The sequence below is a fragment of the Sander lucioperca genome, chromosome 10 (genome assembly GCF_008315115.2).
Source record: "Sander lucioperca isolate FBNREF2018 chromosome 10, SLUC_FBN_1.2, whole genome shotgun sequence".
Lineage (NCBI taxonomy): Eukaryota > Metazoa > Chordata > Actinopteri > Perciformes > Percidae > Sander > Sander lucioperca.
The window spans coordinates 29,834,558-29,850,741 of NC_050182.1; the positions used below are offsets into that span (position 1 = coordinate 29,834,558).

The following is a 16,184-nucleotide window of genomic DNA, read 5'->3' on the forward strand; positions in this document are numbered from 1 at the left end:
TCCTCTGGCAGGCTCAACACAACAATAGACTTCCATTTCTTCTCTAAGTGCCAATTTCCACCATCGGGCAGCTGGCAGGTGCATGGATTCATGTGGAAATCTATTTCATGCTCGTGTTTGGCTTAATAGAAATTCCGAGGCTAAATGTGGCAAAACCGCCTTATCTGTCCAAAATGTCAGAAAAGTGAAATTGATTTTTCACCTCCTCATCTACTTTTCTAGCCAATATAACGCATCCCTGTATTTCACTTGTACGTGTAATTTTAAATGAAGTCGCAGCATAAAATAAACAGCAAGTGCTGAGCTTGTGGCTGTTTTTTGTATGGAGAACCTTGAAACGGGCTGAGATCTATGTTCTCTTCAGTTACAGCAGCTCACAGACACGAAGGCATCTTTGGTTGATAGTGTGTCCCTGTGTGTGAATAGAAACTACAAAAAAATCGTCTTTTATCCAGTCTAACTAAACCGTCTCCTACCACTACTGCAAAGTAAAGTATACCTGTCAGATGAGGTGTCTATACACTGAACAGCACACAGAAATGTCACATTTTTGGAACATGTTATGTAGAGGTAGCAATTCAAAAAGCCACGTCCTGAGCGGTTTCAGAAGGAACAGTTCCTTTCTGATATCAAGCCAATGACTCATTTTCTCCATTCAGATATGCCAAACACCCATCAATGATTTAAAAAAACCTGCCAAATAATGAAATATAATTGTGCTACTTTGATCTTTGGTATGAGGCTTCTACAGCACCAGTACAGTGCCCATGGCTGCAGATAGTTTGGCTAAAACATGTCTCTGTTTTCATTTTCCTTGCCCCAGATCTGCTTCTTACCCAGCAGGCAGAAAGATACAGTTCTATCCCTAGGCCTACTCTGACTTCTTCTACCGCACTCCAGATAGGTTGTGCTGTTCCAATAGACTCATAAGGGCTAGTTTCGGGGCTGCCAAGGCCTGGAGGACAGGCTGACACACACAAAAAGAAAAACTAGATCAGTGGGCCCCTAGAACAAGACAAGAAAAAGGGCCACTGGTCAGCACCATTTACATAAGTACGAAGCTATCCAGTAGCTCACAGACACCGGGGCACCTTGAGATTGTACTGTAGGGCTGCGTGGATGACTTGTCACTGGGAAAAATATAGTATTTAATTCAATTTTGAGTATAAATGCACCTCAACGGTTTAATGTATGTACCCTAGCATAGAAATGTACAATTGTCATATCACAAGGTAATGTTGCAATGCCATTTTGAAGAACAATGTGCTGCAAGCCTTTTTTTTGTACATGAATAATGGATCTTAGCAAATCAGTTCCTGTCTTGCGCTGACACATTTGCAACTCTTTCTTTTACACCAATTTATGGCGACGTGTTTATTCTATTATCTCCGCTCCTTTTCTGTAAATGTCAGCCTAAATAGCCGGTTGAAAAACTCTCAGACAACCACACTTTACTTCTGCAAGCCAATCATTTTGCTTGTTAAAGCATAAGTTGTCATTATGTATGTCTGAGGATTGCAGGACAACACTGACAGTGGCTGGCTGCTTTGCTTAAGGCATCGCTTCTTTTTTCCTGTATCGCTTTCATCTTTACCAGCCATTTGAAAATACCACTGTTATTGAAGTGTAGCTTTGGCTTTAAGCAGACCATTACAATGCAGTGGATCTCCCCACAGTAGTCAAGATAAGCAGAGTGAATGTCTGTAGTGTCATGTGAAAAGTCTACATTTGTGAGTTTTGTGTGCATGAATGATAAGGTCTTCAAAGCGGGGAATTTTCAATTTTCCCGTCTCTGCATTCAATTTTTCACACTCTTTGCTTTAGAATATCCTATAAATCATTTCTTCGGCACCTCCAACTTCATTCATTTATATCCTGTATTTGCATTGTGTCTTCTTTTTAATGTGCACCTGTGTTTCTGCTTCTAGCGGCCTGCAAGGATCACCGCAAGGCTTTGGAGGTGTCCCAACACTCTGAGGAGATGGGTCTGATTCTCGGGGTGTGTGCCGGAGGTCTGGTTGTCCTCATCCTTCTGCTGGGTGCCATCATCATCATCATTAAGAAAGGGTAAACGTCTGCTGATAACTGTTGAGTGTATAACATGCCTCATTATGCACAATCATACCACATTTCACACATTGTTTTACCCTTTATGTTTTGTTTTGGAACAGTTCAGTAATCAGTTTTATACTTGCTGAACTTTCGAAAAGGTCATGCTTGTTTAGGGAAGATGCTGGACCAACAGCTACAGCTGCATTGTTTTCATTCCCTTATGGTGCACCAGAGGAACCAAACAACTCTCATCTGCACAGCCTATCTGAGTGTGAAGTATCTAATTAAAGGCGGGTGCAATTCAATTAGCCACTTAATTACGCACACCAAGCAGAGCCCTGGCCCATAAATGAGATTGGAATTTGGAGGGAAAAGGTGTGCTTTTAGAGATGATTAGCCAATGATCCCATAGGTCTACAGTAGATCATCCACATCTCTGGCTTTGGATTTATATAGCAGCAGCTGTACGCCTGAGTTCAAGACATAAATAAGACTTAACTCGCCTTACTAAAATAACATGAATTGAAATTGAACCTGCCATGCCAAATAAGCAGTTACTCAGGGCTCCAGCAATCATTATTTAACGGCTGACACAGCGTCCAGGCTAATATTGAATAATGTTGATTCTGAAAGTCACCACTACTCTGCACATTAGCCCGGGTTCCTCTGCTAAGCCACCATGAAGTTCGCTCTTAGAGAATTGATTGCTAAATTTTCTGTGACAGGCCGCCACGTGGTCTAGTCCTTGAAGTGTAACACCGAGACATATTCAATAGAAGGAAAAACACACGTTTTTCTGCCTAGCTGTGGTTTGGTCTGTCAGCACCTGCTTGGTACATTCACATGTGTCATATGGCTGCCCCATAAGCCGAACTCACGAGAGGATGGATCTCATTTTCACTGTAATCAATGCATTCTGCCCTCAGCTGACATTGCTTTCATCTTGCATCTCTACTTTCTCTTGATTTTTTTCCTTCTCCTGCACTCTTGCCAGAAGGGACTACTACTCTTACTATCCGTAAGTGACTCCACCTCTTTGCTCTCCCATCGTTTTTGGGTCCATCATATACATGCTTGTGCTCTGGCTGTCAATCATAAGCTGTAGAGGGAAAACAATAAACAACTTTCTCACTAATTTTACACTTAGCTTTTTCACTTTGTTTCTCTCAATCTCTACCCTCATGTTAGTCCTTACTAAACATAACATTTCATTTTTCTCCCTCTCTCTGTCTCTATCTGTCTATTACAATATATTCTGTATTGCAATTCCCCCTCCATCTTCTTCTTTATCCATGAATAGGAAACCAGTGAACATGAATAAGACACCCATTACCTACCGGCAGGAGAAGAGCCATATGGGCTCCATGGAGCGCAGTTTCACAGACCAGAGTACCCTACAGGAGGATGAAAGAATGGCCCTTTCCTTCATGGATGCGCAAACCTGTGGCACACGCAGTAAGACAAATGCAACATACAGTACAGTGTACACAAACCTGCCAGCTTACCACAACTACACAATGCCATTTCAAAATTGTCATACATCATGACACTTGTAATCTTGTTGACCGTCACTCATTCACTCCATAAATGTCTGAATCATTCTGAAAGATAGTTATCACCCTGTGTGAAAAATGTTCTTTGGTACATCTCACCTTCAGCTATTTACTGCCTGCAGCTGATACACACACACACAAAAAAAACCTCACAATATTGCAAAAAAGAGGAGAATCGCACAAGTGAAGTCACATTAATCGAAAGAAATGATTTGTGATGCTAGTCAGTACTTTTCATCTTCAGTAGATCCCCTTTCTAATGTTGTCAGTCTCACAGAGAGGGAACGACAGATGTGTTTACTCTAAAATTGGTGCTGATCTTGGTCCGCTCACACGTCATCCGAAACAGAGCTGCTGTCACGTCTACATACGATCTATTATGAAGACATCTTTGCCCAGACAAACCTTATAAAAGTGACACACCTGTAACATATACTGTACTGTATGTGTCAGTATAAGCATGCAGAGTACCATTAGGTGTTGGTAACACCAGTGTATGTCTAAACCAAACGAGTCACAAAAAAGTTTTATGTCGCAATGTGTCTTGTACGTGGATATTTCAGCTGGGAGTCATGCTGAAATTGCCAATGTGTCTTGTGTCTGGTTGCAGGTGACGCTCGTAGTTCAGTGAACGAGGCCAGCAGCCTGCTGGGAGGCTCCCCGAGGCACCAGTGTGGACGTAAAGGCTCGCCCTACCACACTGGGCAGCTCCACCCCGCTGTCCGAGTGGCTGACCTTCTCCAGCACATCAACCAGATGAAGACAGCCGAGGGCTACGGCTTTAAACAGGAGTATGAGGTGAGAGGGCGCTATTACAATACACTCCTCTCTCACATAGCACAAGACAACAGAGACAGCTACAGTAGCTATTACTCTTACACTCTGACAACATGAAATGAATCAGCATTACAAAGCATTGCTGCTGATGTAAGAGTGTCTAAAGAACAGTGTTGATATATTCACACTGTGATTATATCCGTAAATAACCAGCCTTCACTGTAATTTCAACAGCATTAGTGTAATTGGTCCATTCATTACTAACATACATCAGGTAAGATAACTAGAGGCAAGAACACTCAAACTGCAGTGATATACATAACCATATAAACAAATGTATGGGTTAAATGCAGATGACGAATTTCATTTTTCTGTGAACAATGTGAACAATGTAAAGGCACCTTTAACCTTTTTTTTTTATACAAGAAACAATGCAGCTTCTGTCCTTGTGACCACAGTGAAATATCTTGTGGGAACTGCTGCGTCGTCATCATTGATCAGATGTATTATCCCCCAAAAAAACCCAACGAAAAAAGAAATAAAAGAACACAGTCCAATCAGGACGGACTGGCGAAAGCCCACAGAGTGTGGAGTGCTGCAAGCCTATACACTCAATCTCAGAACTGTGAGTTGAGCTTTGTCAAGGTGCAGATTGGATTCTGGCATTGATACGTCTCCTCCTCTCACCACTTTGTGATACTACTGTACAAATGTCAAGACACAACCAAGAGGTTGGAGGTAAACGCCTCCAATTTTTAGGCCACCATGGCTCATCCCGATAATCCAGATTATTATATTTATAATATTATATTATAAAAATTGAGTAGTTTGGGTACCTTTATTGGATGATGTACAATTAATACATGTTGTGGATAACTGCTATGAGAGGCCATGGTAGCTAAAATGGCTCTTGCGAGAGAGGTGTGGCAGGCCATCAATCCTCCTCTGACATCATCCATGCGTCCTCCTCACCACCCACTGAAATTTATTAGCGAGGTTAAAATGGCATCTGGAGCACTCTGTTGCTGCGCATATGAATAAATCATCCTCATTCACGCCTAAGGGCGCTGACACACAGAGCTGATTATCGCCCGTCGGACCGTCTGGCGAGGTCAATGACTCGAGTCTGTTCGGTGTGTTCTGTGCCGTCGTCCGTCCGAGGAGCCGTCGGCCTTCATTTTGGCCGACCCGACATGTTCGGTCGGAGACAGGGCAGTCGGGACTCACCCGGAAATGGCGAGCAAATGAGCCTCTCAAAATCTGACGAAAATCTTTTAAACTGACCTTTGTCGATCTGAAATGAAGACAGGTTCAGCAACCGCATGGCCTATTTCTCGCTTAAAATGTTTTCAGAAACACGTTTCGGTGAACTATTTTAGTACAATATGAGATCGTATTCTGAACAAGCCGCCATGACTATATTGTGCCATGTCGCGTTCGTCCTATCAGCTGCCGGTTTTCATTTTCTGGGAAACAATACAGAGAAGCGCCGCCTGCTGCTATGGAGACTTTTTACGTTTCGCGCACGCGCAGAGCGTACGCTCAAGTTGGCGCCGCCTCAGTGTGTTTTGAGGCATTTTTTTGGACCTCGGGGACCCGACTGATCAGTCCGACTGCCTTTTCTGCCGACGGTCGGCCGTCTGGTTGGTGTGTAAGCACCTTTAAGAAGACCTCTGTGATGACGGCAGGCCAGATGAGGTTAAATGTCCCTGGTGGTGCTCTAGCAAGTTAGTCCCCTGGCCACTGCTAACAGATTGTGGGTTAGCAAATAGAGGAAAGGGGAGTCTGGAGAGGTTGAGTGGGAAGGGAGGGAAGATGAAAGGGTACAGCGGGAGAAACATGAGAAACGAGAGCTCTTGGCTCCCATGTCACCTCCAAACGGAACAATGTCGATATAAACTATCCCAGATTTGGTCAGAATTTGGGATACTCACACAGCAGAGGTCTGATGATGCTCCATAATGAGCCTGCTGATGTTCAGATCCTTACAACATGTAATGTTTAATGTCCAAATCAGATGTCTGTCATTTAGTTGATGATTAGTCGTAGTGGCTCTGCATTCCTACGGAAGGGAATTACCATTTATTCAGACACATTATAATCAACCAGGTCGTGGTCTAGGAACTTGAAATGATTCAGAATCCGCTTGCACCACCACTGTTGTTTGTTGTAAATCACTTGGCAGATCACTGCTAGCTTAGTTTTTTTTTTTTTTGCACCAATGCATCGTGGGGGTCTAGTTCTGAATTGAACTGTAAGTACAGACTTGTTTCTTTGGCAGAGCATTGCTTATCCTCCTCCTGCTGTCGCAGTGGCTGCTATCTCTAGCGGTATGTTTCAGGGCACATAATGAGATCTCTGCCCAGATCTCTGAATACCTCTCCACAGTGGAAGTATTGTGGCTGAGAGTTGAGATCACACCCTAGGGAGAAGTCCATCCCTGTCACCCACAGCCCATGGCATTTATGAAAAGAGAAAACATCTTTTGTCTCTGGTTCATGGTTTTCCCCTCTGGAACTCTGCTTGTAGACTCATTAAACTGTCCCTCACGGGCAGAACACACTCCACTCAAAAAATCTATACGCACCTCTTTGTTTTGTTTTTTCTCTCTTTGCTAGAGTATGTGTTTTGATAGAGTGTCTCTCTCTATTATGAAGGAAAATGATGAGTATATGAGTATCATATTACACTACCCCGGCAGGTATAGGTTTTTATTTCCCTGAAGAATACCTATGTTGTGCAAAAACATTGATCAAGAATTTACGGTGAGTTGTAAAGGGGCTTGTATGTGTGGCAGCTACTGTCACTACAGTCATATTCCCACTGCAGAAAGTGGTGAGTAAACGACAGCAGAGCTTTACTGGAGAACTCAAAACTTTCATTATACCACTTTGTACCCTGAGGCTGAGGTTAGCAAGGATGATGGACTCATTGAATCAAAGTTTAGTTGCACCAGGGGCTACTGAATTACTGCGCTTATTTTAAAGAAACAACAGCTACCTCATGCTACCTTTTTGGCAACATGAATCAGACTTGTTTATTATAGTTTGTATTTTTTGACATTCACTGTCCCTATTGTACAACATATCTGATTGGATTTTGACTAAATGTGGTGGGATTATGAATCTCATCACTGTTCTTGGCATTTAAAAAAGTACAGGTCAAAGCGGGGTGACATAACAGTTATTGAGTTATCCTGAAAGGGAAATTGTGGAGAACTGCATGTCCACTGTTGCCTTGTTATTAAGGGGAAACAAATAATTCACATTATAAAATCTAATGGGATGTTGATAGCACATCAATATGTTAAAATGAAAGTGCTTTAAAAGTGTAATCATTTCAATAGTTCAGGACTGTGTCATTATTTCCTTCATCCAATTTTACTCAATTTTTATGATCCTCTTAACCAACCCACCCCACTGATCCCTGCCAATGAGGGTTTATAATCAATCTTTACGGGTCTGTGTTGTTTCCCTTCAGTCCCCGCTACTCTCAGACTGTTTTTCTTCCTGTGTTTTTCCTCTCCCTTCTCCTCTCTCCTCTTTGGAGGGCTGAGCAGAGCTGTGGTGGGAGCAGAGAAACTAAGAGAGCTCAGAGGTCTAGTGTTAAAATTATAAGGCAGAGAGGAACAGGGAGAGGAGTGATGAAGAGAGGTAGAGAAGGAGGAATTCAGAGAAAGAGAGACGAACCCCGAGAGAGAGCACATGGAAAGAGGACGAAAAAGTGAGGAGGAGGGTGTAATCCCAGGCAGGATTTCGCTGGTTCTTGGCTCTCTGTGGGGAGAACTGCGTTGTAATCTCCTGCTCAGCATGCATACTTGGGCAGACTTTCACTAAATTCCCCTAGTGGCTGAAAACCACATGAGGTAGACACTGTGTGTGTGTGTGTGTGTGTGTGTGTGTGTGTGTGTGTGTGTGTGCGCGCGCGTGCGTGCGCGTGCGTGCGTGCGCGTGCAGTGCGTGTGTGTGTTCTTCTTGTTCATGGATCTGAAGGGGATGTTTGCAGACGCTTAACAGTGGTTTATGACGTTATGACTGAGAGTACATAAGCGCTTGCCAGTGCATCTATGCAGACAGGTGGATGATAGGGAATGAGAAGATTTGTTGCTGAGTATGATGTGTTATAATACACCTGAGAAGCTATCTACCAAGCAGGTGGCAGACTGTCCCTCTGCCTTCACTCTAATTACCAGTCTTCTCAGCACACTGTGATTCATATACTGTATATAGAAACATTCAGAGCAGTTTTCATCAACAATATTTCATCTGATTTTGCTTTCTATACCTCATGAAGCTAGCATTGCATATATGCAATTTACAATGATAGCGTGGCAGTTTTACATCTGGAAGTTTTTGTAATTTTTGAAGCAATGGGTCCTTTATTTCAGACAAAGATAGACAAAAGCAGACCTGTCATTTCTAGCCAGCAATGAAATTATACCTGTCGTTGCCAGATTTGATCAGCTATGGCAAACTAGCTATTTAAGCTTACATGAGCTGCAGGAGTTGGAGGAGGTCCATGTACCGTCTCAAGCTGACGTTTTTTTTTCTCCAGCTGGCTTTGAAAACTCTATAAAAGCAGTCTTCAAAACGTAAATGATGGCTACATCGTGCTAAAAGACTGAGGCTAAAGCTACATGTTTCAGGCAAACAAATTAGCATCCTCATCAGTTGATCCATTCCATCCTCTTTATTTTAAACAATGTACAGCTTTTTCTTTAAAAAAAATGTTAATTATTTCTATTATACATTTATGGTTCTTGGCTTTTGCAGTACTTGTTTTTTTCTTTTCTCTTACAGTGTTTATTGTGACTGTTGTGCACCAAAATACCAAAGCAAATTCCTTATTTGTGAAAACATACTTGGCATTAAACCTAATTTTGATTCTGACTTTGTAATGGTTGTCAGTGTTTGGACAATTTGTGCATTATGTAACAACCATTATCTCCATGAGCCTCTGCTGTAATAACATTCAATTCTGGGATTATTTTGATAGATTTATGTATCTCTTGATACTGTCATTGATGGTGTACACAATGTTGTGTTGTACACTGGGTTAAAATTTTGACTGACTCAAGGAGCTGACAAGAATAGGTGCTGGCGGTCAACAACTCATGAGGGCTTCAGGATCGGACAAGGACTATATGATGCTCGTGGCGCTGTTTTGTTCAATTACATGTCATGCATTAACAACTGAACCTCACCGTAGGACAAAAGCTCTTGATCTCCTTCGCTATGCTTGATATATGCTGATAAACTTTTATCGTGCTTGCCATATAACACAATAATCACACACAACAGAAAAAGAAACGATATGTGTTGAAGCTTTGATTAATATTTATCTCAGATATTTGAATGGTTATTATAGAGAGGCACTGAGTCTGAAATCTGCAAGTGTCTCTTTATCTCTGTAGAGCTTCTTTGATGGCTGGGACTGCACAAAGAAGAAGGACAAGACCAAAGGGAGGCATGACACCTTGTTGGGATGTAAGTCATTTTATCCTGTCTAAAAACAAAACAGAAAATAATATGGAAGCTTTGTATTTCAACAGTCCTTTGCTCTTTTATACTAATTTGTCTCAGATGACCGCCACAGAGTCAAGCTCCACCCTCTCCTGGGAGACCCCAACTCGGACTACATAAACGCTAACTACATTGATGTAAGTCTAATCCTGTTTTTCTGCCTCTGTTCGACACGGGATACAAATAGTCAGCCTCTGCCGAGTCTCTATCTCTCACACCCTGCAAAGCCACAGTCCATTTCTAATTCCTGTAAGCTCACTAGTCTGCTGGCCCACTTTCACCTGGAACCTTTCATCCAATCAAACCCTTCCGAGCGATTTTTTTTTTTTTGCCAGCTGCCATGGTTGTCAATTGCTGCATCGAATCCCTGACCCAGGCGAACTCTGCTATCACTTTTATTAAAACAGAGTGGAATGAATGCATTTAATGCCTTGCAGAGGAGATGAGTCTTTCTGTAAGATGCCACAAAATCCCCCTAAATTAAATAGACATGATTGATGTTATTCAATCTCTAGATGGGCCGGGAGAAGTTGATCCTTTCCTGTTCACCTTAACTGTCTGCCACACATGCAGTGCCACAGGTACATTCTCACTGATCATAAATACATGTATATGTTTCTAATGTGTCTCACACAGTCTCATTCATACAGTACGTGTTCCCATTCATAAAAACTAGAGCAGGTTGTTTATTCAGAAAGCCTAAGTACGCGTTTAGATGGAAGCAGGGAAGTTCTTAAATAAAGAAATCCACCCAGATTTTGAAATAAAAAAGAAATACAATTTGACAACCAGATATATTTGTACGGTAGATAGAAACTAGTATTTTGGTTCCCCTGTGAATTTACTCTCACAGCCCTCAATTAGTGCTTTTCATTTGAGTCAAGTCAAGGAAGTCTGTAAATCTGATATGATTTCTTCACTTAAGATTTATTTTGCACGTCTCTCATTGGGACTACTGTAAAGTAAATATGGTACTCGGTGAGAAGTTTAGGCACGCTGATTTACTCCCAGTCCTGTTTGAGGCTGATAAGGGGTTGAAAGATCCTGTCTCTGTCAAAATCTTTATAAAGAATATATAATAATAAAAAAGTATTCAGAGAGAGAAAATTCCTAGCTGCATAAGTTGACTTTTTTTTAGGTGGATTCCTCCTTTAGGCCAAATCATATCATCAAAAATGCTTGACACTACCGGGCTTTTGTCCCTCTCTTTTATTACTCTGTAGAGAATGGCCAGTGGTGAGATGCTTTTAGAGAGTTCATTACAATGAGAGAGAGGGCATTAAAAACCTGGCCTGCTGTTACGAATGTAGTTATCGTGAGGGTCTCCATTAGCATTTAGGGCACAGAGGTGCAGGCATTAGAGGAAAAACACCACTCAGCAGCCACTACAGTGTCAGTGTCAGTGGTGTTACTCCCTGAAAAGGCTGACCCGGCAAGCTGAATGGTAACTACTAAGCATACTATTGTGGACAGCCTGTGATTATTTCACTAGAGGTTAAATGGAAAAGGTTTTCCTCCCTCTGAAGTATTATTCCGTTTTCAAAACAGAGGGGAGAAAGCACAAGCTCTCTATTTCCTCTTTCTCTGTCACTTTGCTTGGCTGTGGTGTGTGTTTGCTTGAAGAGGTGCACACGTTTGACAGCTTCCTGTGCATGTAGAGCAGTCCAGTACATATAGTCTGCTTCCAAAGAGTAACAGGGTCTTACTGACAGGTGTAGCATGGCCACACAATGACGCACACACACACACACACACACACACACACACACACACACACACACACACACACACACACACACACACACACACACACGCACACACACACACTTTGTCACTCACCTTAATGAAAACCTATTTTCTCAATCAGCTTCTTACTATAAGCGATGGTGTCCTAAATAAATACATTTTTATGGTTACTGTAGAACATTTTTACAGATCCTTGCTTTTCTAAATTGGTCAGTTGGAAAGAGGGGATGTCACATAGTAGTGCAATTAGTGCAGAGTTTAGCAGCAATTAAATCTGATAGTTGTTTGTTAATGCCGCCAGGCTGTTTTCAATCAAATGTGATCACAGTCTCGATGAAGCATAAATTCATAATAATTCACTTTTAACTTTGATTGTTGCTAATTAGTCATGCATGTTTAATTTGATTGAGAAAGGGGAACCCCCCGATGTTGCACATCAAAGTACCTTTTCTACTTTCTTTATTTATCCTAACGGAAACATTAGAGTAAAGAAAACTAAAAGTATTTTTTATTGGAAAAAAGCAAAGCATAAATTAAAGTAAATATAAAAGGGCTAATTCAAGATCATAAATTTCTACCAAAAATGAGTTCTCTAACACATAAAGCCCAGTCCTGACACACACACACACACACACACACACAAACACACACACACACACACACACACACACACACACACACACACACACACACACACACACACACACACACACACACACACACACCCACACACACCCTTCTTCTCACCTGTCTTTAACCATAACTCCTACTTACCAAAAGCTTTTTTCATTAACTAGCCTATATGTCTTCTTTTTCTACTCCCCTTCCCACTTCCTCGACCTTGGACCCTGTAGATTCGGATTAACAGGGAAGTAAGTACTTCACTGCTCATTCTTCTGCCTTCCATCGCTCTATTTTCGCTCTTTTCTCCCTCTTCTCTTTCCACTATCCTCTATCCACAAATGCTCAAAGGTTAGTGTGTTTCAGGTTTGTGCACATTTGACAACCCCCACCCCCAGCCCCTAAAAAAAACATGCCTTTTTAGCTAATGATTTCAAATGAACACAAGGAGATGTGTCCTCTTGGGATAGAGGACCCCGCTGTCTTTGTTAGTTCTCATAAGTGGCCAAGACTCAGGAAGTTTAGTTGCTATGGCGACCGTCTTAAGAGGAGGAGTGGTAGCATTGCTGATCGCGTTTGGCCAGGGCCAGAGGAATTGTGGATAGCAGGCCTCACAGCACTGGTCATCCATCTCCATTTCAAACATGTCCCTGTTTACATGACTGGATGAAATTCAGTTTAGCAATCCATCAGCAACGATGACAGACTCAACATATTAGAAAGATGCCCTCTGCAAAAAGATGAAAACTGTTATCAATATGGATTGCTCCATCATGCTGATTTGATGAGAGCCGATGGGCTCGAGAGTTTATTTAGATTATTCCTGACCTGCCTTCTCAACTCCACAGAGTCATTTAAGGTAATGGGGGCATCAATTATCCTTCCAGCTGCTCCTCTCAAAATGACAGCAAACAGTGAACCACACCATCCATGTGTTTTCATAGGGCTGCATCTTGGAGACTTTACTATAAAAGGTTAGATAGGTGGTGCTTATTTTGAGGACTTCCTTTGAACAGTTTGCTCGTCCTTAAAGTGTTCATGCTTCAGAGTCCCTCAGGCGACTTTTGTTATGCTTATTCCCCTCAAGGCTGTAGAGCTGACATCTCAGTGTTAATTCATATTCACCCCATTCTCACTGTATTAAAATGTCTGCCATCTATGTCACATCCTTTGATATAAAGAGTCTCAGAATACTTCACTGTACGTATCAGATTTTGCCTTGAACCCTGTTAACATCAGTGATGATGATGATATAATGCATTTATGTGAAACCTGTGTATGATATTCTTCCACTTATTTTACCTGTGAAAAGAATTCAAGGAGGAAGTTTTCTGAAGAAAGAAATGTGGTTTTGGTTAAATGTATCATCCCAGATATAGTACATATATTACATCTTCAACAAGAAAATGGATTTGTTTTTTTATGGGATGGCACTCTGGGAGAGAGTTTGATAAATAAATCTGACACCTGAAATTGAAGAGTGTGCGCCTTTAGTTTCTTTATTATATCTTTGTTAAGCTGTCACAGGGATTCAGCAATTGTTCAGTTAGCTAGCAAGACTCGTCGGAATCACTACTTCATAGATTCATCAGCAGTTCATCAAGATTAAGTATTTACCATGTGTTGCCTTAACTGCTCCAAACTCTTTTTGGAGTCTGTGAGAGCAAAGACATGGTCAGGAGTCAGCAATAGCTCAAGACAGTGATGGACAGTTATACAGGAAACACAGTTGCAGTGGGTCGGTAGGAAAGCAGAATGCAGAATGAAGGCAAGGGAAAGGCTGAGACATACAGCTGTGCTCGAGGCGCAGGTGGCTTACTCAGCATGTCATCCCTCTTCTCTCTTTCAGGGCTACCATCGATCCAACCACTTCATCGCCACTCAGGGTGAGTATCCCAGCAGGGCTATAGTGTACGTTTATGTGTGTGCATGCAGGACAGTGTGTACTTTTGTCACCATGTAGTAAATTGAAGATGATCTAACCAATGAGCCTACTCATGCGCAGTCCCTTGCCAAAATCATCTCTACGGCAAATCCAAAGGTGATAATGTGACTACCAGCCCATGAAGGCTGTGCCAATGATGTCTGAATTAATCATAGGAAGAGGTAAATAATTAAACACGTTAATAATAGCTTCTCAATCTCTGTGACATGTGGAGTGGCCTGTTCATTGTTTGTGAGAGAACCTTCAGTTCACCCTCTGTCACTCAAATATAAAGTCGCTTCTGATGGACAGTCGGACTCTGTTGGAAATGTCCCTCTGCTGTTTCTAAACCCTAAGGAGTGTCAGTTTCCAGGGAGCTCCCATCACAAAGTCACCCAAGGTCTTCTCATCTGCTTATCTTGCACCAGCACCTCCTCTCTCCCGTTAGAGAGACAGAGAGATAAAACCTTCGAGACGTCAGCAGTGTTTTTGAGCCTTTCTTTCCTACGTGATTCTCGTTTTAAAGTTGTATCTTGCTTCCTAAACATCTCCTCCTCAGATGGCAATGAGTGACTGATGGTCCCCCAGGCTTTCATCTGCTACTGCTGTTGTTTTGTCACCCATCACCCCTTCCTTTCTGCCTGGAATTCCCAATAACTTTATTGACAGCGCAATCTTGAGAGATCAGTACCCCGCCCTCTGACGAAGGACACTTAGGTCGCAATAATACGAGATTTCACAACAGCAAGAACTCCCTTATCGAGCGGGACATGCTTTGATGCTGCTGTTTTTGTCTCTTTCTCTGTTTTGTCTTCCCTGTTCTCCGGATCTAGGACCCAAGCAGGAGACTCTGTATGATTTTTGGAGGATGGTGTGGCAGGAAAATTGTTTCAGCATTGTCATGATCACTAAGCTGGTGGAGGTTGGCAGGGTAAGTGATGTGCACTCCCCCCCTTCTTCCCCTCCTGTCACCCCCCAGTGCTCAGAAACATCCCCCATTCACCATGAGGAAACATTTTGGTGTCTATATGAAAGGCTTTTATGTGTGTGATAAGTATAGATCTCACAGGAGCTTGCTGTGTGTGCAAACTGCAGCCTAAAAGCTGCTCATTTTGGCGAGGATGCCCTGCATTTATATGAAATCACAAGCTGCTTTTGCAGCAGAGAGCCTAACTTTAATAGGAATACTTCAACATTTTGGGAAATTCGCTTTTTTGCTGAAAGTGAAATGAGAAGATCAATACCACTCTGATGTCTGTTCGCTAACGGTGAAGCTACAGCCAGCAGTCTGTTAGCTTAGCACAAAGACTGGAGAGAAATTTACAGCAATAAAATCGACCTACCAGCACCCTTTTAAAACAGATTAAACAAGTAAGGGATAATGTAGAGCGCGCCGGCTCTTGGGACGGTTAACTCCAGCAGAAGTCAGGTCGCCCCGGTGAGTGAGCTAACCATGGAGCTAACTAATGCTCTGTTTGCACTGTTGCCAATAGCGCTGCTAGCGATCCCCTTTCCCCCACCCTCTTACTCCCTTCGATCCGCTGATCAACAGTATGAGCTCCGTATAAGCACAAACATTGATTTAAATACGATTTTATTGATTTAAAAATGGTTTGCCAGAGTCTGTGATCAAAACTCTGTCCATGGCATCGGTCTGTCATACAGAAAAAACTGACCATAGAATGCAGTAATTGACCAATCAAAATCAAGTATTCAACAAGGCTGTGTAATAATTCGCAATAATGACCGGCTTGCTCTACATTATTCCATGCTTGTTACCAGGCTACCTGCACCTACCCTCCTCCACCGCCGCGCTGCGGAGGAGGGTCTAGCTAGTCCACACAGCATTCTGGGATTGGGAGAAAAATGTGCTCTGATTTATTGGCATTTCTTTAAACCAATTAAAATAGTCTTGGGCAGTGCTAAGCACCGGGAAAATAGTCTCGGGAAGGAACTTGTTTTGGTGGAACATGTGTACTTCAAAGGTTT

General features: G+C 42.3%; 1 protein-coding gene across 4 annotated transcripts in view; it reads left to right on the forward strand.

The window, feature by feature from the left end:
• The window catches only part of ptprub (protein tyrosine phosphatase receptor type Ub), a 166,368-nt gene that overhangs the window by 129,717 nt on the left and 20,467 nt on the right, over window positions 1-16,184 (forward strand). Inside the window, exons 14-22 of one of the 4 annotated variants that reach the window (XM_031298758.2) lie at window positions 1,929-2,067; window positions 3,047-3,070; window positions 3,353-3,507; window positions 4,216-4,403; window positions 9,796-9,868; window positions 9,965-10,041; window positions 12,505-12,522; window positions 14,121-14,157; window positions 15,029-15,126. In XM_031298758.2, coding sequence (XP_031154618.1) covers window positions 1,929-2,067; window positions 3,047-3,070; window positions 3,353-3,507; window positions 4,216-4,403; window positions 9,796-9,868; window positions 9,965-10,041; window positions 12,505-12,522; window positions 14,121-14,157; window positions 15,029-15,126 — 809 coding nt within the window. The remainder of the gene's footprint in view (window positions 1-1,928; window positions 2,068-3,046; window positions 3,071-3,352; window positions 3,508-4,215; window positions 4,404-9,795; window positions 9,869-9,964; window positions 10,042-12,504; window positions 12,523-14,120; window positions 14,158-15,028; window positions 15,127-16,184) is intronic. The other 3 variants (XM_031298759.2, XM_031298760.2, XM_031298762.2) reach the window with 3 other exon arrangements.